This window comes from Protopterus annectens, chromosome 7.part0 (genome assembly GCF_019279795.1).
Source record: "Protopterus annectens isolate FY-2018-M chromosome 7.part0, PAN1.0, whole genome shotgun sequence".
Taxonomy (NCBI): Eukaryota; Metazoa; Chordata; order Ceratodontiformes; family Protopteridae; genus Protopterus; species Protopterus annectens.
Genome location: NC_056739.1, coordinates 1,178,110,272 through 1,178,137,040, shown reverse-complemented (window position 1 = coordinate 1,178,137,040; position 26,769 = coordinate 1,178,110,272). Strand labels below are relative to the sequence as shown.

The 26,769-nt window shown below is 41.5% G+C and overlaps 1 protein-coding gene across 2 annotated transcripts in view; it reads right to left on the bottom strand.

The window, feature by feature from the left end:
- RNF123 (ring finger protein 123) overlaps positions 1–26,769 on the bottom strand; it is a 4,282,987-nt gene that overhangs the window by 3,047,716 nt on the left and 1,208,502 nt on the right. For both annotated transcript variants that reach the window (XM_044077780.1, XM_044077781.1), the window contains exon 19: positions 23,067–23,138. In XM_044077780.1, coding sequence (XP_043933715.1) covers positions 23,067–23,138 — 72 coding nt within the window. The remainder of the gene's footprint in view (positions 1–23,066; positions 23,139–26,769) is intronic.

Here is a 26,769-nt window from a genome sequence, read left to right as displayed (position 1 = left end):
AGTAGCCCTAGTGGAATGAGGCCTGATTCCAGCAGGAATCTCCTGACCATGATGGGAATAACAGAAAGAAATACAAAACCCAATCCATTTAGAAATAGTTTGTTTTGAAACAGGTTTACCCTGTGAACCCAAAGCAAAAGAAACAAACAATTGCTGAGACTGTCTGAACTCCTTGGTTCTGCTCAAGTAATAACGCAACTGCCTGTGAATATCCAAAGTATGCAAAATTTTCTCCCCTTTATTTTGGGGGTTTGCATAAAAAGTAGGCAAATGAATAGTTTGATTTAAGGCCACACTAGAAACCACCTTAGGCATAAAGGAAGGATTAGTACGTAAAGATACCCTATCCTTATGAAAAATCAGGAAAGGCTCCACTGCCATGAGGGCCTGTAATTCAGAAACCCTTCTTGCAGAGGTAATGGCCAACAAAAAAGCAGTTTTCCATGACAAATACTTTAACTCTGCAGTAGCTGCAGGCTCAAAAGGTTGTAGAGTTTTTCCAACACAAAATTGAGATCCCAAGCAGGAGTAGGAGCTCTACGTGGGGGTCTTATATTCTTTGCCCCTCTAAGAAATTGCTTAAACCAATGATGAGAGAATAAAGGAGGGTCACAATCATAGTGAGCAGAAATGGCTGCAGCATGGACCTTTATTGAGGAGAAAGACAAACCCTTGTCCAATAACTCAGTAAGATATTGAAGAGCAACACTTAAATCAGGTTTGGAGACATCAAAGTCCTTTGCTTTGCTCCAATTAAAAAATCTCCTCCATTTATCAGCGTAAACTTTCCTGGTACTAGGCCTCCTGGCCTCCAAAATAACATTCAAAACTTGTTGTGGAAGCTGAGACCCTCCAGAGTCTAAAACAGAATATGCCAGGCTGTTAGATGTAGAGACTGAATCTTGACATTGAGGAAGTGACTGTCCTCTTGTGACAAAAGGTGCGGGATCAAAGGCAGAGGCCGTGGCGGTTCTCGTACTAAGCTCCTCAGTAGTGGGTACCAGTGTTGTCGAGGCCAATCCGGTGCTATCAAAATCATGGTTGGCTTGTCTTGTCTGGCCTTCAAGAGTACCTTGGGAAGAAGAGGCAGAGGTGGAAAGGCATATACATGCAGATCGTTCCAACTGAATGATAGAGCGTCCACCTTCCAAGCTGTGTGATGAAACATTTTTGTGCAAAACTTTGGCAACTGGTAATTTAGTGGAGAAGCGAACAGATCTATGTCTGGAGTTCCCCATAAAACTGTCAACTGTTGAAATACATGAGGATCCAATTTCCACTCGTGAGGATCCACTATTTGTCTGCTCAATACATCTGCTAAGGAGTTCTGTGCTCCTGGTAGAAACCTTGCCTGAAGATTGAGGTGTAGATTGAGAGCAGTTTCCCACAGAATCATCGCTTGCCTGCAAAGAGTGTAAGAATGGGTTCCCCCCTGCTTGTTGATGTACCACATGACAGTAGTGTTGTCTGTTTGAATCAACACCTGCCCTGGGTGAAGTAAATCTTTGAAAGCCATCAATGCAAACTGGACTGCTAACATTTCCTTCAAGTTGATATGCAAATGTTGGAGTTTGACAGGCCACGTGTTTTGCACCCATTTTCCATTGAGGTGTGCTCCCAAGCCTTGTCCGAGGCATCTGTCGTTAGAATCTGACTCGCCTCTGGCCGGGTCACAGAGTCCCTTGTTTAGGTGACATTCCTGAGCCCACCACAAAAACTCCTTCCGAATGCAAGGTATTATCTGAATGACAGTGTCTAGATCTTGGCAGTGCTGTGTCCATACATTTTGAGATACCATTGAAGCTTCCTCATATGCAATTTGGCATTGGGAAGCACCAGAATACAAGATGCCATGAACCCCAAGGCTTGAAGGACTGTCCTTGCAGTCAGCCTGGACCGTAGAGACATTTGATGGAAATAAAGAGAAAGGCTTCTTTGTCCGGGGTCAAAAAGGCCATCTGGGAAGCTGTATTCAGTCTCACACCCAGAAAGCACATGTCCTGAGAGGGTACTAGACTGGACTTTGTTTCGTTCACAGAATACCCTAGGCATCTTAACACTGCCATCACATACTGTAGATGATGAAGAAGTTCGTCCTTTTCTTGTGCAATAATCAGGCAATCGTCCAAATAAGGATAAATCTGTATTCCTCTTAGTCTGAAAAATGCTATCACTGGAGCCAGAACCTTTGTGAACACTCTGGGCGCAGTAGATAAGCCAAAGGGCAATGCAGAGAACTGATAATGTAAATTTCCAGCCCGAAAACGCAGGTACCTCCTGCAACTGGGCCTGATAGGAACATGAAGGTAAGCCTCTTTGAGATCCAGAGTAACCATCCAGTGATCTTTTCCCAATAGAGGTAAAAGTTGTTGTAAAGTCAGCATCTTGAACTTTGGAATGTCCAGATAAGTGCTGAGGATAGATAAATCCAAAATTGGTCTCCAAGTGTTCCCTTTCTTTGGAACTAGAAACAGGCGGGAATAAAATCCTAGGCCCACTTCTGACAGAGGAACTGGCTGTATAGCTCCTATTTGAAGAAGTAAAGAAATTTGTCTGCGAGCCTCTATCCTTTGCCGAGGAGGGACGTCTGGCATGCCTTTGAAAGGAGGCATGGTATGGAAATAGAACTTGTAACCTCGGTTTATAATGTCCAATACCCATTTGTCCTGGGTGACTAAATGCCAATTTTGCTTGAAAAGAGCCAACTTTCCTCCCAAAGGAGCTGCCAGGCAAGAAGAATCTGGCAGCTGAAAATGTAGGTCATTGGGCCTGTTTACGAAAGGACTGGCCCCTGCCCTCATCAGCAGATTGAGCAGGCGAACTCCATTGTCTCGGCCTGAAAGTACTCTGAGCTCTGCCCCTACCACGCCTAGATCTACCCCTAGACTGAGAATCAGAAGAAGGGTACGTCCACCCCTTAGTAGGCCAATTTCTACTAAACTTTGGAGGTTGTACCTGCAAAAAATCTTTAACAGTCTGCATAGACTTAGCCTTGTGTTCCATTTTCTTTAAGACTGACTCCAAAGGAGGACCAAACAAAACTTCAGACTGTAAAGGGGCATCCAGAATTCTAGACTTAACATGCTCAGACAAATTCTGATCCTTAAGCCAGGCGTGCCTACGAAGAACTGAACCAGTAGCAGCCACCCTAGACGAAGCCTGTAAAGCATCAAAGCCACACTGCAAAGAGTGCTTACCCACCTGTTCAGAAACATGCACTAAATCCTGTAATTCTTTACACACTATGCCCTCTGCCAAAGCATCCACTTTAGACCTTAGCTGAGAAAGGAGGAAATTCTGATACTTCAACATATGAAACTGGCAGTTCAAAGCTCTCATTGCTAAAGTAGAAGAGGTATACACCTTCTTACCCCATCTATCCAAAGCTCTAGCTTCCTTATCCAGAGGAACCGGATTCTTAACAACAGAGGCTCTAACACCCTTAGGCCCCTGACTAATAGTTTCTGGGTCCGCCCTAGGACTCTTATACAGATATTTATGAGCCTCAGGCATCCTGTAATACCTGTCCGGTTTAACTGGGGCAGGAGGCACAGAATCTGGATTAAGGGAAGCTTCCGAAAAAACATCTGAAACAACATCCAAAACCGGAGGTATAGCTAAGGGTCTATGCTGTGGTACAAACAAGAACTCCCTAAGTCTCTTCCGTGAATCAGAGTAATCTTGTCCCTCCCACTGAAAATGCTCCCTCATGGAATGCAGAGTTTCTGAAAATGAAAAATCCTCTGGAGGAGAAGCAGAAGGAGTGGAATCCTCTGCATCAGAATCAGAATAAGGAGGGAAATCTTGAATGTCTTCAGCAGAAGACTCTGAATCATCTGAGGCCTGCTCTAAACTTTCCAACTCTGGCTCCATCCTGGGCCTTTTATCAGGAGGGGGCATAGAACCTCTAATTAAAGTAATCAAATCCTCTGCCATTTTAAACATGTGCGTTTTAGGCACAGACCCTGAAGAACCAGAACTGACACCAGAGGAAGGCAAGACAGACCTGCCCTTAGAAGGAGCCTTAGAAACAGTAGCAGAAGGCCTAACCACCTTAGGCATAGAAGGGAGAATAGTAACCTGCGAGGCCCCTCCAGCCTGGCCTGCCTCCTGAGAGGCCACATCCTGTAAAATCAAAGTTTCCCCCTGGGACTCAACAGAAACTTCAGCCGGATCCACCCGTTCCGCTGTAGCTTCTAAAGGTCCGGCGTCCGAAACGGACGAATCATCCTGCCTAGGCTTTAAAGATTTGTCTTTGCGCTTCTTAGTAGAAGCAGGCGTCGGAACATCCGACGGCATACTATAATTACACCTCTTGCCAAAGACTAACCTAGCGCAATCTAACCTCCGTTTTATAGTGCGCTTATTAAACCTAGCACAAAACCGACACCCGACTACGTCGTGTTCCGGTCCCAAACAAGGAATACAAAGCGAGTGGTAATCCCTATGCGGTATCTATTTCCCACAAGAAATACAATTATTCACTTTTTCTGACATCCGGTAAGTAACTGAGGCAAGAAAAAACAAAAATATTCCCCAACGGGGTACTTAGCCCAACTTGGTATCGGTCTGAAACTCCGAAAACGAAAAATTTCAGAACGCACTTGCAACGCTGCTTCTGCATCGGACCATGCGGCAAAAAAGACTGAGGATATGACGTCGGTCATGCGCCTTTATACCCTGACGCTCTGATGTCAGATCTAGGCGCCCATGACCGACGTCAGCCTAATACTTTGGTATTCGGGCCGACCGAGGACAGCGGACTACCCATAAGTAAGGACTGCAGCAATGTGAGATGAAGAACATCTACAGCTTCCTCCTCAAAGGAGGGTTTAATTAAACCCTTCAGGATAAGTTTATTTTTTCTCTCCTGCAAAACCCTTGAAGAGAAAGCATGACATACACTGCAAGATTCTTGCAAGTGTTTGGCGCCAAGACAATAAACGCATATTGCGTGACCATCTGTCAAAGACATTTTATAATTACACTTAGCACATTTTTTAAAGCCCGATGGCTTATGTTCTTTCTGCTCTTTAGTAGACATCAAGACACAATACAACACAAACACGAGGAGGAAAGGGAGGAACAGCTCTAATTTAAACGCCGGACACCAGATAGGGCAATGGCCCTCTAATTTAAACGGGCCTTGCCCGCAAAACAGAAGGACCACCACACAACAAGAAAAACAACAATCCCACTCAGACACAAGGTCAATACAACAACGTAGCTATTAAAATAGCTTTTGGATATAAATTCTCCTACAAAAAACAGCTAAGAAAGATCAAAAAGAGGGTACTTAGCCACAGCCAAGTTGAGACCACGTCAATACTCCAGGAGCAGCAAACGAGATCTGGGGGTTTGGGTGCGGTGCATCCTGGGATACAGGGTTGGCCCAGCCAATGAGAGACTTCGTGCTTGTTATAGCGGCCGAGTCGGAGCCGATTCTCGGCTCCGAGCCCATCAGTAATGAATGTAGGCGAGATAGGATCACATTACATCCAGTAGTACCCTTCTGTTTCTCTGGCATAATGAACTTTAGAAAGGCAATCAACAAAATGTTCACACACACACACAACAGCAGAAAGATAAAAAAACAGAAAAGGATTTTTTAAACGTACCTATGAGGATAGATGAAGGCTGTCAGCCTAGCCAGATAACATTTTGGAGATAATTCTGTCATCTGTAAATATTAATGTAAACCAAAGGCTTGTTGTCTTAAATGGTAAAAAACAGTGTTACATGTGGAACTGGAAAACATTTAACAACAGTGCACTCTAGTGACCAAGTAAAGCATGTTGTGACCCTTTAGTGCTAAAACTCGGAGCCAGTAAGTCCAGAGTGAGGCATCCTGCCTATTATTTTAAGGCCAGAGTTAATGGCCAGAATTTGCATGCATAAATATCATTTATTGCTCTGGTTTCTGCCCAGAGTTGAAGAATGTAAATGTAGTTTCTGTTAGCCTGCGAACCCAGGGAAATGTGAAGAATGATGCAATGTGAACCAGGAATGTGATTTTAAAAACACAGAATCAGAAAGCATGAAGCATTTTTGTCTTGACCATCCAACTCACCAGCACTGTCTTGCTCTACATGCAAGTTTATCTTAGACTTGTGTTTTCTCTTAGAAATAGCTAGAAACTAGAAAGATTAGACTAAGTATTTCTCTGTGATCTCTGAACTCTTGACTAGCACTGTGTAGAAAAACATATTGTCTTGTGTTTTGACCATTTGTTATTAAATGTTTTAAACCCTTTCAACTGTGTATGTTTTTGTAGAGATAATTTAAGCACTTTAGAGTACTTGTATGGCTTTGGAAAAATGTACAAAGCCACTCCGATAGCTTTAGCCCTGGGCTATACTACCAATTGGACAATAATATTGCACAGTAATAATTGGACACCCTTTTAAGGGTCTTTGAGTAGCCGATAAATATTAGTGGGTGGTGGCAGCTGGTACTACCATATAGTCTGGGGAAAAAGGGGCACAGCTGGAGAACCTGTGCCAGCCTTCCCCAGGAGTGTCTGTGTGGTTGTATAAACTCTTCTCTAAGTGTTTGTGTGTGTGTCAGCTACTTGGGCAGGGACACGAAGCACTGGTTGGACAGAGAGGGTGCTGGAGGTTTTAGCTTGCCAACTACGCTGAGATCTGGACCCTGTAGCTGTGCCAGTGTGGAGTCTTATTGAGGACCTGGAGAGCAAGGGAGTGACCAGCCCCGGACTGACTGTGATCTCTGTATGCTCTGAAGGGAAACTGCCCTTTACTGTGTGTATTTGTTATCCTTTCCTTCTATATGAGATGCCCCTCACTGGTGTTAGTGGTGAGGACTGAGGCCCCTTGATTACTGGGCCAGGGCACGGGCGTCGCATATTAATTCACAGTACCAATGATAGTAATGAATAAAAGATACCCAGAACGGGTAGAAGGAGGGAAATGGGAAATACCAATGATGGTACTGAAAATTTACCAAAAATTAAGCGGGAAGTGAGGGGCCTATACCAGCGATGGTAAAGAAAAAAATACCAAAAGGTAAAAAAGGGAAAAAATACAGCACTCATACACACAAAATATCAATTTAGGCAAGAAAACAAGCTAACAACATTTTTTTATAGGAAGAAAAAAAATTTAAAGAAGATGTATCAAAAAAATTAGTACTCAGCTTGAGAGCACAGTCAACGCATTCTAAAACTCTACATGGAAAACAAGATCTAAGGAGAAGGGAAGAGAGGCACTACCGGTAGCCTTAACTCGAGAGTTTCTGGCTGGCACAAGCTTGTTACAATAACCGAGTAGGTTCCGAGGACAGAACAGAGACCCAACAGTCAAGAATGAATGAAGATTGATAACATCAGATCAGCTTTTTTGTTAAATGTCTAGTTCCAGCTTTTGTATTACATGCATATACTGCTTGGAAGGTTAATCTTTTACACTGTTGTTTCTTGTCATCTCCATTTAAACCCATGTCACATCTTAAAAGAATTTTTGTTTCTGAAAGCCCTCAAACAAAAACAAACAAAACAAAAAAAAAAAAAAAGATCCCAAACCCCCTTAAAGCCTATTAACTAAATCAGGAGTGTCCAACCCGCGGCCCGCGGGCCGCATGCGGCCCTCAGAGCTCTTCCATGCGGCCCGCGACCCTTAAATTTAATTTTAATTTAACTTTTTTTCCGTGTGTTTACACGTTCGCGTACTTTTGCTGTTCTGCGCATGCGCCAACTTTCGTTTTTTCATACCAGCGTCATTCCGCTGGTATGCGCATGCACGAAAACCCCGTTCGGTCATTTTTTAATAGTTCTGGTAAAGCTGAAGGAAGGAGCGAGATCGTGGAGAGAGGATTTATTTTATTTCTGAGTACACACTGACTACAGTTACACTACAAAAGGTAAGGTAAGTAATTTTGTGAGTTTAAAGTGGACAGATTATTTTTTTTTTTAACTACTTGTTAGTTCATAATCTTTCCAATATCTTTATTTTCAAAATGACCTACTAGCTAAATAAGTGGAACAAACCAGGTTGTCTAGTTATGTGTATTACTTAGCCCACTTGTAGGGAATCGTAGGAATTCTTGGAAGTTTAATTTGCTTTTGTGGTCTATTTTCTATACTAGTATATACTTCCTATATGAGAGCTAAAATAATCTCTTGGAGCTTTCCTCAAGCTTTATGACCTACAAGCAGTGTCCACAAAGGAGATAATACAGTGATGTAGGAACTGTTTTGATTGTAGCAGCCCATGCTTCCCCTCCCTGATCCATTTTAGGTATAGGAATAACATAGCCTTATTCTCTGCTGGTTATGACGCATGCTGCCCATGCTTTGTTAAGTGTCAGCCCTGCAAAGGCTTGTTACTGTAGCATGCATATTGCTTATGTTTACTGCCCACAGTCTAACAAAGGGTTGCAACTCTGTACCTAACTTTTCCCTGGAGTCATTTCTCAGCTCTGCCCTCCCCCACCCCCACCTCCCTCCAAACACACAGAGCTTAGTTTCCACCAGAAGGCAATTAAGAATGATAAGCTCTGCATGTGGTAGGCTAAGGCATACTGTAATATAATTTGTCTTATCTGATTGCACTGATTTGCCAACTCGGATACAAACATGTGTGGCAAGACCAAGGACAGAGGTGCTTCAGCCTGTGATAGAACATAATGCAATGTATTTTGTCAAACAGTAGCATAACCAGAATAAAAGCCCGATACTGGTGCATGTTTAAAGCTGCAGTTACTGTCACAAATGCATTTTTGGATCAGGCCTTTTGCTGCCATAGTACCAGCAGTGCTCAGCTTTGGAGTGGTGTTAAAAGGGCAAATGATAAACGTGATGATGCTTCTCTCTCTCTTTTTGAGTGCATTTGGCTAGTAGGCAGATGTGAGCCTTTTCATATGAGTCTGTTAAGGTGCAATTTACAGCTCTCCATGTGTCTGCTATGTTTTGTCAGTACAGTGGGCATACATCCTAGTTCATTGCTTACCTGCAAATAAGCTGTTAGGTACACAACTCATATTAATGTTTTACGTGTAAAAACCTGAAAACAAAATACTCAAGGTTTTCCAGAGGGTGGGAATAAAGTAAAGGGCCACCTGGGAGCAATGTGTCAACGTGGTGCAATTGGCATGCCGATTCTGCATTTGCATTCAGTCTGGTCCCTGTGTGGGTTGCGCATTAGTCATTCAGAAGTGAATGCCATTATTGCATCTTCTGTCAGTGATGAGGAACTCAGTGCTCCTTGTCATATTTGACCTGTACTTAGCAGTTTGCTACAGTTTAAAAAATCTTTTACCATTTTTTTGGTTTTCAGCTGCATTTAGTGTCCTCTTTTCCTCAACATGAAATTGAGGTGAGTGCCACATCAGTGAATAACATAGGGCACCAGGATAGCTAGCTACAGCGCTGACCTTTTCAGAATAACTGATTCTGAACTAGGGTTATGAATTTGTCCCTCCAGCATGTCCTATTTATTTCAGTGCTGAGGTTCAAGTCTCTCGAGTGCGTGGCTCGATGGGATTTGGATTTTCTGAGGTGCAGCATGTCCATTAATTCGGGTTGGACATGGCTTTATCGTCAGGCACAGATTGCCTCTGAACAGGCGGTATGCGCTGAGTAGAGCTGGAGTTTCTTTAACCGGGCAGCATATGGCATCTGTTTGAGCCCTTTGATCCTCTTGGTGAGGTACTTTTGGGGTCTTTCCAATTGCTGCAGGTGTCTGGTAAGGTCCATCCCAAAGGGGCATTGTACTCAATTATGGGCCTGGTGAGGGTAAGATGCTACTCAAGGGCAGGGTCATACCGGCCTGGTCTACATGCTCAGAGAGCTCCTTTATGTCTCTTTTCATGTAGTCCAGGGAGGTACGTCTCAGGTCATTCACACCAGCATGGACAATGACTGAGTCATATTTGTACTTGCCTTGCAGTGACCAGAGTGCTAGTGTTATGTGGCGGATCCTAGCGCCCGACAGGCTGCTCACCGTGACCCTCTCCTTGTTCAGCCTGGTGAGCGGGACGTCAGTGTGCCTGACGATAGTCACCTATTACAAGTGTATCAGGTGTGTTGTTTAGTCTTAAGGGCTGTGACTGCTCGGTACACTGGCTTTGTGAGATATGTGTTGCACGTGTTTTGTTTTAGGGTAGCTGCTTGGGTGTCTGCTTTGGAGGTGTCTGCTGCTTAGGCAGATAAAATCTCAGGACATTTGCCATTTTTAATTTTTGTCAGGACACAACTGCCCAAAGAGGGACTGTCCCTCGCAAAGTGGGACAGGTGGCAACCCTAATTGAACTATGCTGACTCATTTGTAAAATTACTTGGTAATTATACAGTCTGAATAATTCATTACAATATTTCAGTTTGTTATACTGTTCCATTGGTTATTCCTCAGTGCTGTCTATACTAGGCAAAATGACTCAAAAGAAAGGGGTGTTAAAATCTGTAGTCTAGTGAACGTCCATCAAACTAATATGAAACGGAGGTCAATATGTATATAATATATATTGATTGTGGCCTTTTCCAGTAGGTATCTGTCTGCATGTCTGTCTGTTAACTGACTATGTAAGCTAGTCTGTGAACATGTCAATGCATTAGTGCTTGAAGTGTTTGAAACTTTACTAAGATGATTTTAGGGCAAATATTATGCATTTATTAATTTATTTATATTTATTAATTTATTTATTGTTTAAATAGCCACATCATTAGTCCGCATAAACCTGTGTGGGTTGTTTTTTTTTTTTTTTGCTCTTCAGTTAATGTGAGACCTTTTTTTTTTGGTCCTCACTTGCTGTTTGCCCCCATACCATTTCTGTTGACTCAATGCGGCCCTTGCAACTCAAAAGGTTGGACACCCCTGAACTAAATATTAGCACACAAAACTATGGACACAAATACTGAAGTTTTACCCTCTTCATAGGAACAAATGTTCTAAACTGATAGCCACACACAGACTTAAGATAACCTAAAGAAATGTTATTCAGGTTAAGGTGCATGGTACAGCCTGTGCTTCTACTAAGTGGTGTCTGGCTTTGTCTTATCTTTATAGCTCTGTCAGCCAGGAAAACACTGAAATGCTTTCAGAAAATATTTTCTCCAAGCCATTTCTCTTTATCAGATTATCTCCTAGGGACATGAGAAGCAGGAACAAAACAGCCAAGCATACATCTGTTTACTAGAAAAAAAGCCTTATAATATTCAAATTTCTTTTTCATTTACTTGCTTTTTTTCTTAAAACTTATTAGTATAAGCTAAGAACCTTAACCCAGTCACCCCTATAAAAGAATGAGAAAATGTCTACATTTCTTAAAACTGAATGAGAAAGAGAAAAAAATAAAATAAAATAGGAGCATCTATTTGCATTAGTATTCCCCATTACACTTAAAAGTGAGAACACTTTACTTTACAACATGTAAAGAAAAACATGCACTATTAAAATAGTATCATTAAGAAAAAAATGTTTTACTTACAGTTAACTTTCTCCCACCTCTTCCCCTCCTGAGTATTTTTCTGAACATTAATGACATGACATAGGACATATGCTTTAGAGTCCCCTACAAGTTTAACAGAGTCCAAAAAAAGTCCAATATTTCCAGGTTTTCTTGTTCTGTCAATGTTTCACAAACAATTATTGCTATGTAATTGCAGATTTGTCAAGTTCCAAGTTACGGGTTTTATTCGCCAAACATTAATGACATGAAGTAGGACATATGCTTTAGAGATCCCTACAAACTACAAAGTCCAAAAAAGTCCAATACTTCCAGATTTTCTTGTTCTCTCATGTTTCACAAATATTGATTTGTAATCCCACATTTGTCAAATTCCAAGTTACTGATTTTATTCCTGCTCATCTCCAGCTCCCAAATCCTGTCTCTGCTTTCCAATGTACTCTCGATTCTTCGACTTGACTCATTTGCAATTTCCTTCTCTAAAGCATTTTCTGTTGAAACACTGGAAAAAGTTTTACTGCCACAGTCTATATAGTATTTATTACCAGAAGAACAAGCAGCAGAATCGCCTTCTGTTTCACAGCTTAAATTTTGTTGAACAAACTTTTATATTGCTTCCTTAACATGTAGTTAATCAAAAAATGGTTTTATCCCTCCAGAGAAAAATAATTTGAAGACAGCTAGGTACAGCAGTTTGAATCTCATGCCTGCTTTTCAACATTCCTTGAATAATCATTCTCTACAAACATTCTGTCTCACACTTTTAGTAATTTGTCCTTCTGCCACAGTTTTGTCAGAATCAACTCCTTATGTAGGTTAAGATTGCATCTTTACTATTAAAAGTCTGGGTTGCTTTCTCATAGCCAGGTTTGAAGCATACACACAATGTGCCCTTTCAGTTAATATTTCCTGTTGTGGAATACCCAATTGCTTTTTTTTTGTGCTTTCATAAAACTAATACAGTCTGTTTCTTCCAGCTTCTCTGGTACAGGAGAAAATCTCAGGTTTTCTCTACGTGCTCTGTCCTCTATAATTCTATTTTTTTTAAACATCTCTTATTGTGCAGTCCCATATTCAGCCACCCTTTTTTCCATTTCGACCTCTGAGTTTTGCAGTTTTATCACCGTATCTGAATATCTGGTTAAAGCTTCTTACATTTTTCCAGACTTTTATTGTTTAAGTTGATATACACCATCAGTGTTTTGTTTATTTTAATCATGTCTGTGCGTAGTTGATTTACACTTTTCTCTAGGTTACTCGAAGTCATGTTTGGAGATTGCACGTTTTTCGGTGAACAGCTGCAGTATTTTCCCAAGTCAGTGTTTCTTCATCACCTTTTGTAGCTGATTTGCCTTCAGCTACTCTGTATTTCTTTTTTCCTAGCATCCAGGCTGTGCACTTACTAGCCAGTTACTGAAATTTATCCATAAATTTAGGTCCACTGGCTTTCTCTGCTAAGTTTCTGTTTTCACACTGAATGAATTAAGCTGTTACTCCATGTGTAGTCATCTTGGAAGTCCAACATCACTCCGTATCTTGAACATTATTCTGCATCGATTATTCCCAAAAATTCAGTTTATTTCCATATAATGTGCTCCCTCCCTTTTAGAATGATTTCACTTTTCCTATTGCCAAAATGTAGTTGTCTTACCAGCCCAGGCAAGGAGAAGAATGTCAGGGATAGTGATGGAGATGAAACTGCCAATGCCATCTATCATTACACTAAATAATTCGCTTCCATGTCAATTGTTGGGGGATTCAAATCCATTACCCTTAAACCAAAGTCCCAAGCTTGGACCTCCTTGGGTAGTTCCTCATGACAGAATGCCTCAAATAAAGGCAGTCCTAAAGGAAACTCTAAGTCTGGAAATCATACCTAGCTTACAGAGATGCTCATGCTGCAGCTATACAAAGGTCAGTTAGAGAAGCAGTTCAAATTAATGCCTGAAAATTGGCAATGGTTTTATCAGAATGAACGTTTGTTGTGTCAGCCAAGAACTTAACATCCACTTAATAATAAAAATATAATGTAGAGCAATACCAAAACACACAGGGTTGACTTCAATACCTTGGCCCCCATTTTGTAATGGAAAAAAATAATGGTTGGGAATCCTTCCTTAAAGATTTTATGTCTAAGTAAAAGCTAAGTCATTTATGTACATCTGTACGATGCAGCAGATACTACCTATATTTCCATAAATAGGGAGGAAGACTGAAAGAAAAACTGATTTATATTAGTCTTCTCTGCAACGTTTGGCATAAGAAAGATTTGTCCTCATGGGCACTCTGTCTTTGTAGTAGACCATATAGAGGGTTATCAAATATAATCCATAATTCAGAAATACGTCTGGTCAAGTTAACTACAACCAATTCCATGTGAGACATTTCAACTACACAGAAGAAGATTTTCAAAGGATGGGCATAAGGCAAGTTTCCACAAAACAAAGTAAAGGAGCCAATGCGGAATCAGTGACTTAAGAGGGAGAGGAAGCTGAAAGGCAGCCCTCAAGATGATGTTACAGACTATGTGAAAATAAAGAGAGCAAGAATCTGCACCCTGCTGAAATATGATATAGACACCAGGTGCACCAGAGTAAGAGAGAGACTAAGCCTTGAATCAAAAATCTGGGATAACTATTCTAGTGCACTAAGTACAAGAGACTGTAAACTGATCCAGACCACTAGCAGTGGCCCACAAGAAAAATATAGTTCATTTACTAAGACATATTTTCCTTGTGCCACACCTCTACTCAGAGGTAAGGATCTGGAACACACAATCAAGGTATGAAGGATCTCTTTGGCCATTAGTGGAAATGGGGGAACCAAGAGGTCAATCCAATGAGAAGGACTAGATTAAGTATATATTCAAGAAGTAAGGCCAAAGCACGGAAGAGAGCCACCTGTCAGGGCCAAAAAGGACCTTGCAACACCTGTCCTTCTCTAGAAACTTGAAAATACAGGAAAATGGAGGTAAAGCAAAAAAGTCCCAAGGGCCGCTTCTGGGCCACTCCATCTTTGAAGTATCCTATCAAAGAGAAAAAAAGTTGCAAGACTTCAAGTTGACTGGGGATACAAAACAATGGCAGGAAGGCTTCCATGAGTGATGTAACAGTCTTATGTTACCAGCTGATTGACAAAATAGCTTGTGGTATTTGAAAAGACAGTGACAGAACCACTGTGCTACACAAATGATTTTGACTCAAAATGGACCTTTGCAAATTACTTGATATAACTGTGCAAAAGGCAAGAATGGGCCCAAGGTCCTTTACTTTTTCTGATACTAAAAAGAACCTTGAGTAAAGCCTAGCCCCTTACTGTCTAATGCCACCTCTAAGATAGCTCTTTTTGGATGTAGGCTTCAGCCTCTACCTAGGCCACAGCTTTCTGATGGAGGGAATTCCCAAAGGAAAGACTGACTGCACCTTTTGAATGGTCAAGAATGAAATGAAAAAGTCTCTCAATCTTAAAGCCCTGATCTGCATGTCACTTGTGAGGGCCTAAAGAAACCACTTCAGTTGTGAGACTTGTGTGGGCCTGCTAAATGAAGAGATGGAGGGACAGACAATCAGGTAAGGTCTTAAGGAGTTGCTTGCATTCTTCCTAAGGAAGGAGCACAGTACCTTTAGTTATTTTGCTGAAAACCACCACTAGGAGCATGGTTGTCCTGGAAGTTACTGCACCCACTGTGGCCCTTGACAGAACCTCTGTTATTATTCTTTCCAGTAGCAATGAAACCACAGCCAACATGAGCTCTGGAGAGAATTTGAGAGCCTGGAATTTCACCCTCAGTTTTTGAGAGGATATTGTCTCTGATCTTCTATTTTTCATGTTCGGCTTTTACAATTGGGTGAAAAAGGAAGGCTCTATCAAATAGGGCATTCATGAAGTGGCCTTTGACTTTTCAACAAACTCTGTAAGGTGAGGAGAGTCAACACAACTCTACATTCCTGGTTTAACTCTCCAAAGCACAGTGGGCAAACAACATGATTCTATCACCCAAATAACCAATCATCAGGGACTACAATTTACTCCAAATAAGGGCACTTTACAGAGTACACACAGATTTGTCGATCTACTCCCTTTGGACTGCTAACATATACATCATATAGTTTAACACACTTGGAGAAAAAGTGCAGGAGGAAACCATTAACTTTTCTAGTCTGCTCAGTGTTTGCAATTCTTTGGAGAGGATGGACAGTTCTGACCTATGAGTCACAAGCCTTTTCAAAAGGAGATAATACAATAATACTACCATGGAATTTTAATTAGGATACTGGAGAATCTTGCAGGGTTTTTTATGCATTGTAAGTCTCCAGCTGAACGAATTCATCACCTGGGGATCAACCCAAAAGGAAGATCTATGAGAACAGAAGGTGTCAGCAAGGGTGCATTCAGACTCAAAAGGGGTGTTTAGAAGCCATTTCATCTTAACTTTGATGAGAGCTGATAATGCTCTAAAGTTCTAATCATCAGGCAGTAAATGGGAAGAATCGACCTCCTGGTTATCTTCTGTTTAGAGAAAGAGAGATTCATCCAGACAGTCTACATGCTTCCTCCTACATTTAAGTCTTACCCCCCCTAGATCTGAGGAGGAGAGTTCAAAGAGGGGAAAGTCTGAAAGCTCAACATTCCCAACATATTCTGTCAAAACCCTTCTGTCTCTCTGTCCCAAACTTTGGGTGGGGGGGGGGGGCTGGGTGGTGGTGGTGGTTGAATCAGCTATATCATGTCCTAGGGAAACCACACTCTATATCATCAAGAAATTTACCTCAACCAGGTCCTGGGTCAAGATAGTGTTGAAGTGGCATCACTCTTCTTTTTCTGGCGGTAGACCCAAAGTGAAGATGGGGAGGTTTGATCTGAAAACAACCTTTAAGGCCTCCAGGCACACGAAACCTCCATATACCAATTGCAGGAATACCAAGCACCATGACAGAGGGGTAGATGTCAGGCTTAACATCCACATATCTGCACAAAGCGCAGAAACTAGGACCGATGCAACAAATCAGTTTCTTGGTAGAAACCAATAAAAATGGTTAGAATAGGTTCAAATGTTTGGCCAAAAGGATTTGACAGCAAAAAAGGTAGCAGGTGTGACTGGAAAGCTTGATGCACCGACTGAGGGAACCAGGAAAAAAGTGTCTGGATATGGCATAACATTAATTGTCCAAAGACTGGACTGGAACACAACACTGGCACAGTAGTCAACACATATGGGACTAGTGCTGAGGAAAGGTCCTAGGATGAGGGAGAAGAACCAGATTCTCAGCAAGCCCTATGCAATGCAGACCTCTACAGACTATTGAGGGTGATAATGCTTTTATATGTGCTCTCTTCCTTTGCATAAACAGTTTCCTGCATTTTTCCATCATATTAACCTAATGGCCTTTTTACTGAAAGGACTAGAGGACACAGGCAGTCAACTGTCCATTCCCACTAGTGGATATCCTACCTAAGGTGACAAGGAACATGTGGCTCCTCCTAAATAAGGTCTATTTGTTTATTTCTATTAAAGGTTTTGCAGTGTTCAGTTTCCTATCACCCAACTTTGTCAAATGAAGATATTAAACCCTTAAGAGGAAATCTCTCAAATAGGAAAATATATTCTGATTCATTACAGGCATGCCATATCACCAAAAATATCCCCAAAATCCAGTTATCACAATAATTTAATCAGTAAAACAAAAAAGACAAAGCTAAGTGCATTGTGGTTCTACTGGAATTCTAGGGCTGAAACCATATTATGAACTTCCAGAACAAGGATCATGAGGACATGAATGTACTCCACCATTGTAAAAAGAACTTGAGACAGTATGGATATGGTTCCCTTTGCAGCCAAATTCTAGCTGACGTCTTGAGTGGGAAATGAACCAGGTAACATAGGAAGGAATGTCAGTACAGCTTTGGAATTTTAACACAACTAGACATGCACCTAAAGAGGAAATCCCACATTACAGAACTCAACTGTAACTGTCACCTTCACTGAGAAAGTACAGTAGGGTAAAATTTTACCTTAACAGTAAATGTCCCTCTCTTCACTGTTGCAGTATTCATAACCAGTGGGATCTCCTGCCAAGGATAGCCCAACATCCAGCCAGTATACCAAAGCCACTGAAACTTACCAGCATCGTATGTCAGACATATGCTTGTCGTTTCAGTGCAGGGCATAAAGGTGACGTATCGATGCACTAAACTCATAAATGAAGTATTCCAGGAAGGCTGCAGTCGTCCCAGAAGAAAGAACATGTACATCCAGGGAAAGAGGAGATGCCCAAGAACAAAGGCAAAGACCCCTTGGCCAGAAAGATGTTTCCAACAGAAAAAAAAAGTAAAGAAAAGGGAGCAGAGGGAGGGACTGAATACTGAAAGAGTGAAGAGGACGACATCTACTGTTACGGTAAGATTTTACACAACTGCACTATCTCCTTATATATCACTGCTGAAGTGTTCATAACCTATGGGAGAGTGCGAAATATACTGTAAAAAATGGGAGATGGAAAGACAGCCTTGGCAAAACCCACCCTGGCTCTAGAAATAACATCCAACTTGCAATGTTTAGTGAACGTGTGCACAGAAGACCAAGCAGCAGCTTCAAGGATGGAACTGGTGTTCAAACCTTTGAAGAAAATCCCAGATGAGGCCACTGCCTGGTAGAACTGTCCCAAACAGAGGCAGAAAGCTCTTTACCATGAAAGGAATAACAAAAGGAAATGGCTTTCAAAATCTGGGAGGAGATGGCTTGCTTATAAACAGCCAAATCCAATGTCCTGGCATGGAAAAAAAAAGTCTCTCAGATTTACTTATTGCCTTTGTCTTGTCTAAATAATACCTGAGCTGTCCATAAAGATACAATGTGTATAGAACCCTCACACTAGCAGATTGTGGAGAAGGAAATAAGCTGGATAGACTGATTAAGGGACTACTTATTGACCACCTTTGTCATAAAAGAAATATTAATACACGGAGACATCCTAACCCTATGAAAAATCAAAAAAGGGGAAACTGCCATCAAGCCTTGGAGTTCAGAAACTCTATTGGCAGAGGTGATAGGAACTAATAAAACAGCCTTCCAGGTACAATGTCGCAAACCAACAGCAGCAGCCTCAAAAAGAGCATGGGTCAATTTATCAAGAACAAAATAAAGGTCCCAAGGAGGCGGGATACACTTTCTTGGTATCCTAATGTGGAGGCAATCATTCAGGAATTGTTCAACCTCAAAATGAGAAGACAACAAGTGGATTCAAATGTAGACCAGCAGAGACTGCTGACAGGTGAGCTTTGACAGAAGAACATGACATGCCAGCATGGAGCACTTCACACAAGTAAGATAGAACCAATCTGACTCCCCAGTGAAAAGGGATCCTGGTGTAGCTTAAGACACCAAACAGAAAATCTCTTCCATTTGGATATACATGATTTTTCTGGTATTGGATTTCCTGGCCTCCTGCAAGACCCTAAGCATGTCCTCAGAAAACTGGTGTTGACATGAGATTAAAACCCTATCATTCAAAGCATAAACTGGAGTGTGGACAGAGGGTGAAGAAGAGACCCTTGTCTCATGTGAGAAGATTCATTTGGTGATATAATTTGTGATGAGTCCCCCTGGCCAGATGAGAGAGGAGGGGGGAACCAGTGCAGTCTGGGCCAAAAGAGAATCACCAACAAGATTCTTGGAGAGTTCTGTTTGAACTTGTGTAGCACCCTGGGAAGAAGAGGAAGAGGAGGAAAAGTAGAAAAGAAACATCCCTTTCCCGAAAAAAGGCATGGCATCCATCTTCCAAGCCAGAGAGCTTAAGGTCCTGGAACAGAAATGAGGAAACTATCTGTTCAGCGGGGAGGGCAAAAAGATCCATTTGATGAATACCCACTGATGAACAATGTCCAGAAATGCTTCTCTGTGAAGCATCCATTCATGAGGTTGTGCCCTAGACCTGCTCAAAGAGTCTGCCACCAGGTTTTGCTCTGAAGTAATGTAAACTCCCGGAAGAAAAACCTGCACTTAGACAGCAAGGTCCCAGGCCTGAAGGGCTAGTCTGCAAAAATGATAAACCCTTCTTTCCCCCTGCTTGATGGTGTACCACATGGCAGTGGTGTTATTTATACAGACTCTCAAAGGGCCTGGAGACCAAATAGAGTGGAAGGCCTGTAGAGCTAGATTGGTGCATGCATCTCTCTGATGTTGATGTGATCCAGTAGGTAATGAGGGGGCCAGAGAGCCTGAACCCTCTTACTGCTGGAGAAAGCCCCCACCCTTGATCCAAACCTTGTGTAAACAGCTCCTGAGACAGAGCTGGAAGCTGAAAAGGAATGCTGAGTTGAGGGATATGTGCTGACACCAATAAAGCTCGAGTTTGAGACAAGGGGCTAAAGGAACTGGAAATTCCAGAGGGTGGCAATGCTGAAGTCACACCATCCACAAGCTTCCTCATATGAAGCTTGGCAAAAGTGAGCATGGGGATGGTGAGTCCATGAACCACACAGCCCTGAGAAATTCATTGGCAGGCATGAAAGTAGGTTGCTACAGACAGAACCTTGCGAGGAGGCAACAGAGGCCAGCATTGGAACAGTTTGGATCCTGCAACACAGAAAAAATGTGATCCTAAAAGAGAGACTTCTGCAGAGTGTGCAAAGGAGTCAGGTAAAGTACAGGTCCTGCAAGAAACTGAAAGGAGAAGAAGCCTGAAGAAGCAGGTTGACCAGATGAAATATTTGTACCCCATGAAGCCTGCAGAAATCTGCGACTGGAGTCAGGCACTTGGTGAATACCCTTGGGACAGTTTAAAGACCAAAGGACAAAGCAGAGAATTAAAAATGAGAGGAAGAAACAGAAATAAAAACATTGCTGAATAAAAGGTGAATGGGAATATAAAGACAGGCATCCTTGAGATCCAGAGAAACAAAAAAAGTTGATGTAGCAAGAGGGGAAACTGTCTTGACAGTGGGCACCTTGAGAAAAGTAGGTTGGAAATGTCTAGAACAGGCCTCCAAGGACCAGTCGTTTCAGGGGACCAGAAACAATTTGGAATAAAACCCTGTACCCCTAAGGGACTGAATGGGTTGAGTGGTGCCTTGATACAGTAAACCTTGCAGTACCCCTGAAAAATACTGAATTTGGTTTGAAGGGAGTCGGAGAGTGCCGAAAAGGTGAGAAGGGATTTCCAGGCCATAAACCAGCCTTGATAGATGACTGACAGAATCCAAGAGTCTGAACTAATCTGTTGCCAAACATGGAGTGAAAGAGAAAGTCTGAGAGACGAGGGAAGCTGGATGAAGGGAAAAAATTACAGAATGTCAGATGGAGCCAGATTTGTCCTGAAAAGGTTTTTGTGGACTAGGCATCTGAGTAGGCTTGCCAAAAAAAAACACACCTAGGAACCTTATTTTGGAGGGTTACCAAGGCTAAGAACAAAAGCAGTTTTAGCAGGATAATTCCTCTGAAATTTAGGAATCGGAAAGACAAAAATCTGTTTAATATCTTTTATGAGCTTGCCTTGGTCCTGTAAGGTCTTAAACAAATCAGCCACTAGAGTACCAAATGATTGTGATTATCCAAAGGAGTATATCAAGACAAACGGAGCACTCAGTGTGGTTGTAAGAAGTGCCTAGAAAAAACAAAACACCTGTCATGATGATCCTTATATCTTGCCTTACTGACATTTCCCTTTCTTACTTAACATGAACTTTCAAAATACAATGAAGGAGGCTTGGTATAATTAGCACAGCAAACAGCATTCAGACCGACATTCAACTATGACATTCAGGCTGGAGGTAAAGATTTTCTGAGGTTGGAGCACCCGTATGTCATCGTTATTCCCTACGCTAATGCGGGGAGCATGCATCTGACATATGACACTGGTAAACATTAGAGGTTTTGGTATACTGGCCAGATGTAGGGATATCCTTGGCAGGAGATCCCACTAGTTATGAATACTGCCAATAGTGATATGGACAAACAACAAATGTATCAATGTATGTTTGCCAAAGGTAAACATATTTTTCCATACCTATCCAACAAACTGCTGGTACCCACCTGACGGGCAGTTTCAGCTTAACTAGTGCTGCAGTCATGCTTCCTTTAGTGCTTGAGTTAATTACGATTCTCAGTCTAGCTTCATTTTACTACATTTATGAAGCTTAAAACTGCAACTACCCTGCTGAATTTAAATGCTCATGTTTTTTTCTATTTTACTAACAGCCTTTTAAAGTGATTCTGTTTACTACTACCTGCTACTGTTACTATTTGAAAACACCTTTATTAAATTACCACTGTGAGATAGGCAGACTTACAGTTATATAAAAGTAATCAAGTTGTATCAACAAGTTCATATTTGGAAACATTATACATCATATAATCCAAGCAACAATGCATAAATTATCCAGTTCTTGCCTTCTCTTAAACCTCATTCCTCCTCCACAAAATATTTTTCTGCATGTATGGTTCCCACAATTTCCATTTTTGCTATGCAATTTACTCCTACCCTTTTTTGAAGATCCCACTTCCTGTTCTTTTAGCTCTGTTACAATATTCACTATTTTCAAATACAGTTGGTTTAGGTTTTGATTTCCATTTTCTAGTAATTGCTTTTTTTGGCAACCACTAGAATTAAACTTAACAAGGTCTTACTATGTCTAGGTAATTCAGATTCATAGGTTCATAGTTTAGTACTAGGCTAACTGCCCTTGTGGGCCATTTTCAGCCTAGTCAGTTACCTCAAGTGAGAATCAAACCTTGGACCTTGTGTCTGTAAGGTGAACACCTTAACCATTATGCCAACCTCCCCCCTAAAGATCATGTATCCCAGCTCAAAAAAATCATTTTTTGAGTTACTCATTTCCTCGCTCAGTATTCCTGACAGAGTATTCCGTAGGGAACGTTTAAAGTCTGCCAAATTATAACATTTCCAAAACATAGGTCCTCAATTACCTTTCTTCCTCATCACACCTCCAACATTTGCCATCTTTCTGAGGAAAAATTCTTTAGAGTCTTCTTCTTGGGCTATAAATGTATCTATGCAAACACTTCCAAGCAAAAATCCGAAATCGTCTAGATTTTGTTGAACATTTGAGAGCCACACATACATCTCCCCAATGTTTCTTTCTGAAATGCATATCTAAGCTCTCCAAATATTTTCTGACCTCTTCTGATTGATTCCTATAGTTATCATGCAATACTTTAGATGCACTACTAATTATTCCTTTTCTTAGCAGCAGCTTCCGTTCTAGATTCAACTAAAAATTCAATCAATCAGTTAAAAGTCTTTCATTTAGGATTCCCCTTTGGCTATACTCTGATATCAATCCCTGATAAGGAAAGCAATCACTAACCTTCAATCTACATATCTTCTTGGCCTCTTCCAATTCTGCTGCCTTTCCTTCTCTAATCATTTGTTTCCAATACATTGGTTCTTTGCCATCTTCCTCCAGTAAATTCCAGACCCCCTTCTCTATTCTCTGTATCCCAATTGACAGAATATCCTTTCTCCACTCCTGTGTTGGCTTAGTTCTTAGTGCTACTGTTGATATTAAAGTCTAATGACCACTGCAGTGTATGTGGGGGATTTTTTCATTCAGTCTGTACTTCAGACCAGGCAATGATCTACTGAACATGCACATCCAACAAAAGAAATAAATGTAGTGTATCTTACCCCTCTGTTGCTCGCATTCTCTTGCAAAAACTTCCGAAATTTGTTCAAGAAAATGTATCGTGATGCTTCCCCCTGAAAGGCCAACAAAAGAGTAAGTAGAACAAAATCAACCACTAAGGAGTATTTCAAAACACATGGCAAAATTGCAGTTCCCATAGCACTGATTATTTGAGTACATAAAATTTGTACAAAGTTAGAAAACTGCTGGTTAGACATTTTGAGACTCCATCACATACGACCTGGCACAGATCTACAAACAGCAGTTTACCACATTCTCCCATATAGTTTCTTTATTATACCTTACACCAAGCTCATATTTCATGTTCCCTTGTTCACTAAAACAGTTTGCAACTGTTGTTGAGAATTAATCCCCCAAGCAAACAACCTTATTAGGACTCGCTATTAAATTAGTGCGATCCCTTTTGCTGATTTGCTCACCATTTTCTTTACTTTGCCTTCAGGAAGGAAAGCACAGCAGTTAGTAATGCTGCCTAACAGCACTTGTTTCTTCAGTTTACTTCCATGCCAGGGTACCTTCTGTGCATAGTCTGCATGTCCTCCATGTGTTTGTCTGGGTTAATGATAAATGTTGCAGTTTCCATTGCATCACACAGACATGCAGGTAGTGAACTAGCAACTCTTTAAGTTGTCAGTAGGTGTTTATGAGTGATGTGTGCTAGTCCTGAAATGGACTGGCATCCTGTCCACTAACAGTTCAGATCTTGTGCCCATTCAGTGTTGAAATAAGCTCCATCTCCCCTTTGTGAACATAATCAGGATAAAGCAGGCATAGTAGACTGAATGAAACAGTAACTGAATGAACGAATGAAATGAATTTTGCAAGCCCTATATGGCACTTACTGTCATGAAGTTGCAACTATTCATGAAGTGATAGTTGATGTAAACAATTTAAAATTCAAATTGGAGAAATATTGGAGAGGATGTATAAACACGAGTTTAACACAAATTAGCCACATATGGATATTCGTTGATGACTGCTGGCTTTTATGGAAGGGGTCTGTGAACCAACTCAAGAGAGTCTGTTGAACACAAATGAAAATTACTTTGGTTTACAGTTCACATATTCCTTTTATTATCATTTTTTTGGATGCAAGTGTAATTAAATTGCTTGATGATTCAATCAGTACTTTAACTCATAAGACCCCCTTTATATGCATATCCTACCTGTTGGCTACAAGCTGTCACCCCAACATACTGTGAATAATGAACACATTTGACTGAAAACTCATGTGACTGAATCAAAATTGAAAGAAAACTATAAATCTATAGACAATAAGTGATGGTGCTGTTTCTAATCATAGGAGATGTTAGGGAAGTGAGTCTAGAACAATATGTGTGGATTGGCAATGTTCACAGTCATGCTGTACCCCCTGATGGTACAGATGAATAAAAACTTGCCATAACAGTAGATGTCACACTGATCATTGTTGCAATATTCTTAACATATAGGTTTTCAGTCCACTGACGTCCGGCTAGGGTATCAAAGTTTTACCTTCCCGAGAGCATACATCCAATATGTGACCTCAGCTCATATGGGTAGGGAGTATATAGATGGATGTACGCATGAGTACCTTACACTATCTCCAGGTCAGCAATTTGATGACTACTGACAGAAGAAACTAGTTAGCTAGGAGGAGTGTAGCTAGAAGAGGGAAGTAAATTCCTAGAAAGCAGTCTATATGTGATCGCTTACAACTAAGGAAAGAGACATAAAAGCAAAAGAAGAGAAGAGGGGAAAGAATATTGCAAAAGTGATCAGTAGGACATCTACAGTTACGGTAGGTTCTTACAAAGCTGCACTATGTCCTGAATGAAATCAGTGTTGCAGTATTCTGAACGTACTTGTGATTGCCAGAGCTGAAAGGGTTAGGGAAGTGGGAGGCTGGCTAAAGGGAGTATGAGCTGTCCAAGAGATCAGACAGGACAGATATAGAAAAGGCAGCCCTGGATCTCGAAAAGGCATCAATCTTGTAATACTTGGTGAGGGTGTGCACAAAAGACCAAGTGGCTGCTTCCAAGATGGACCTAGCATCTGCACCCTTGTGGAAGGCCACTGCCCAAGTGGAATGTGCTTTTGGGCAGGAAGACAATGCTTTTCCATACTGTGTGTAACAGAAACAGTGTTCCTTTGATATCCAAGATGCAATGGTTTGCTTACAGACATGCTGGCCCAGTTACAAATACACAAATGGAACAAAAAGTAGGTTAGTTTTTCTGACAGTTTTAGTTTTGTCCAAGTAGAACCTCAGTTGCTTGTGAGCATGTAGTGAGTGGAGAATTCTTTCCCACTTGCTCTGAGGATTAGGAAAAAGATAGGCAGGTGGACAGCCTGATCTTGAGACATCTCATTCACTAACTTGGCATGAATGACGGACTGGCTCTGAAAGTCACTCTGTCACTGTGGAAAATGAAAAAGGGTAGAATAGGCATAAGAGCCTGAAGTTCTGACACTCTACAGACAGAGGTAAAAACCAGCAGGACTGTCTTCAAGGTGCAGAATTTTAAATGGGTATTAGCAGCTGGCTTGAAAGGGGGCAAAGTAAATTTTTACAGCACAACGTTGAGATCCCAGGGGGGAGAGAGAAGTTTCTTTGGCAGTTTAAGATGTAATACAAGAAAAGTTTGACCTCTGCCCTGGACATGATAGAAGTATCAAGAGGCAAACATGCATTAATGGCAGACAGATAAAGATTTAATGAAAAAGTAGGTCAGACCAGAATATAACTGGCAGAGATACTTAAGCACAGAAAGGGGCATCTGCTAAGAATGGGTCCTGGCTGTGCCTGAAGCACAAAATAGAAAGTCTCTTCCACTTAGCTGTACATGATTTTCTGGTGGTAGGTTTTCTGGCTTTCTGTAGAACCTGAACCACCTCCTCAGAAAAGAGATGTCTTTTAGCGATCAGACCATATCATCCACAGAGTGAGTCTGAGAGAGGCTAGGTTTAAATGGAGAAGCAGACCTCGCTGTTGAGTGAGCAGATCTGGTTCCAATGGTATCGTCCAGTAGCTCCCCTTAGATAAGTGGAATAGGAGAGGAAACCAATGCTTTCTTAGCCAAAAAGGAGCCAGGAGTAGGAGTTTAACAGCTTCCTTTTGAACTTTTAGAAGGACTTTTGGAATTAGTGGCAGGGGTAGGGGGAACATACAGGAACCTTCCCATCCTCCGAGCTAAGGAAGAAGGACTCCTGGTGCAGAGGAGGGGAAGCTGGTGATTTTCTAGTGAAGCAAACAGATCTACTGGTGGTGTTCCCCAGTGATGCTGGATTGTTTTGAAGAATAGTTTGTTTAGGGTCCATTCATGAGAGTCCTCCAAGGACTGCTTAAGGACTCTGCCAGTACGTTCTCCTGTGAGGGAATCTATGCAGCTGTCACAGTAATTTCCATTAGTGTGGCTATGTGCCATAACTCCTGTGCTCGCCTGCACAGTGGATAAGAGTTTGTATACTCCTGTTTGTTCAGCTGCCATATAGCTGTGGTGTTGTCTGTGTATACTACTAGTGGGCCAGGTTTTTACAGATGCTAGAATACCTGCAGTGCTTGCAGAAGGGCTCTCATTTCCTTTCAGGCTGATGAGTTCTTTCAGGAGTGAAGAAGGCCATTTCCCGGCATTTGGTGGAATCCTGTCCAAACTTCCCCATGCTCTGTCTGAGGCATCTGTGGGAACTTGGTTGGGTGGGGCT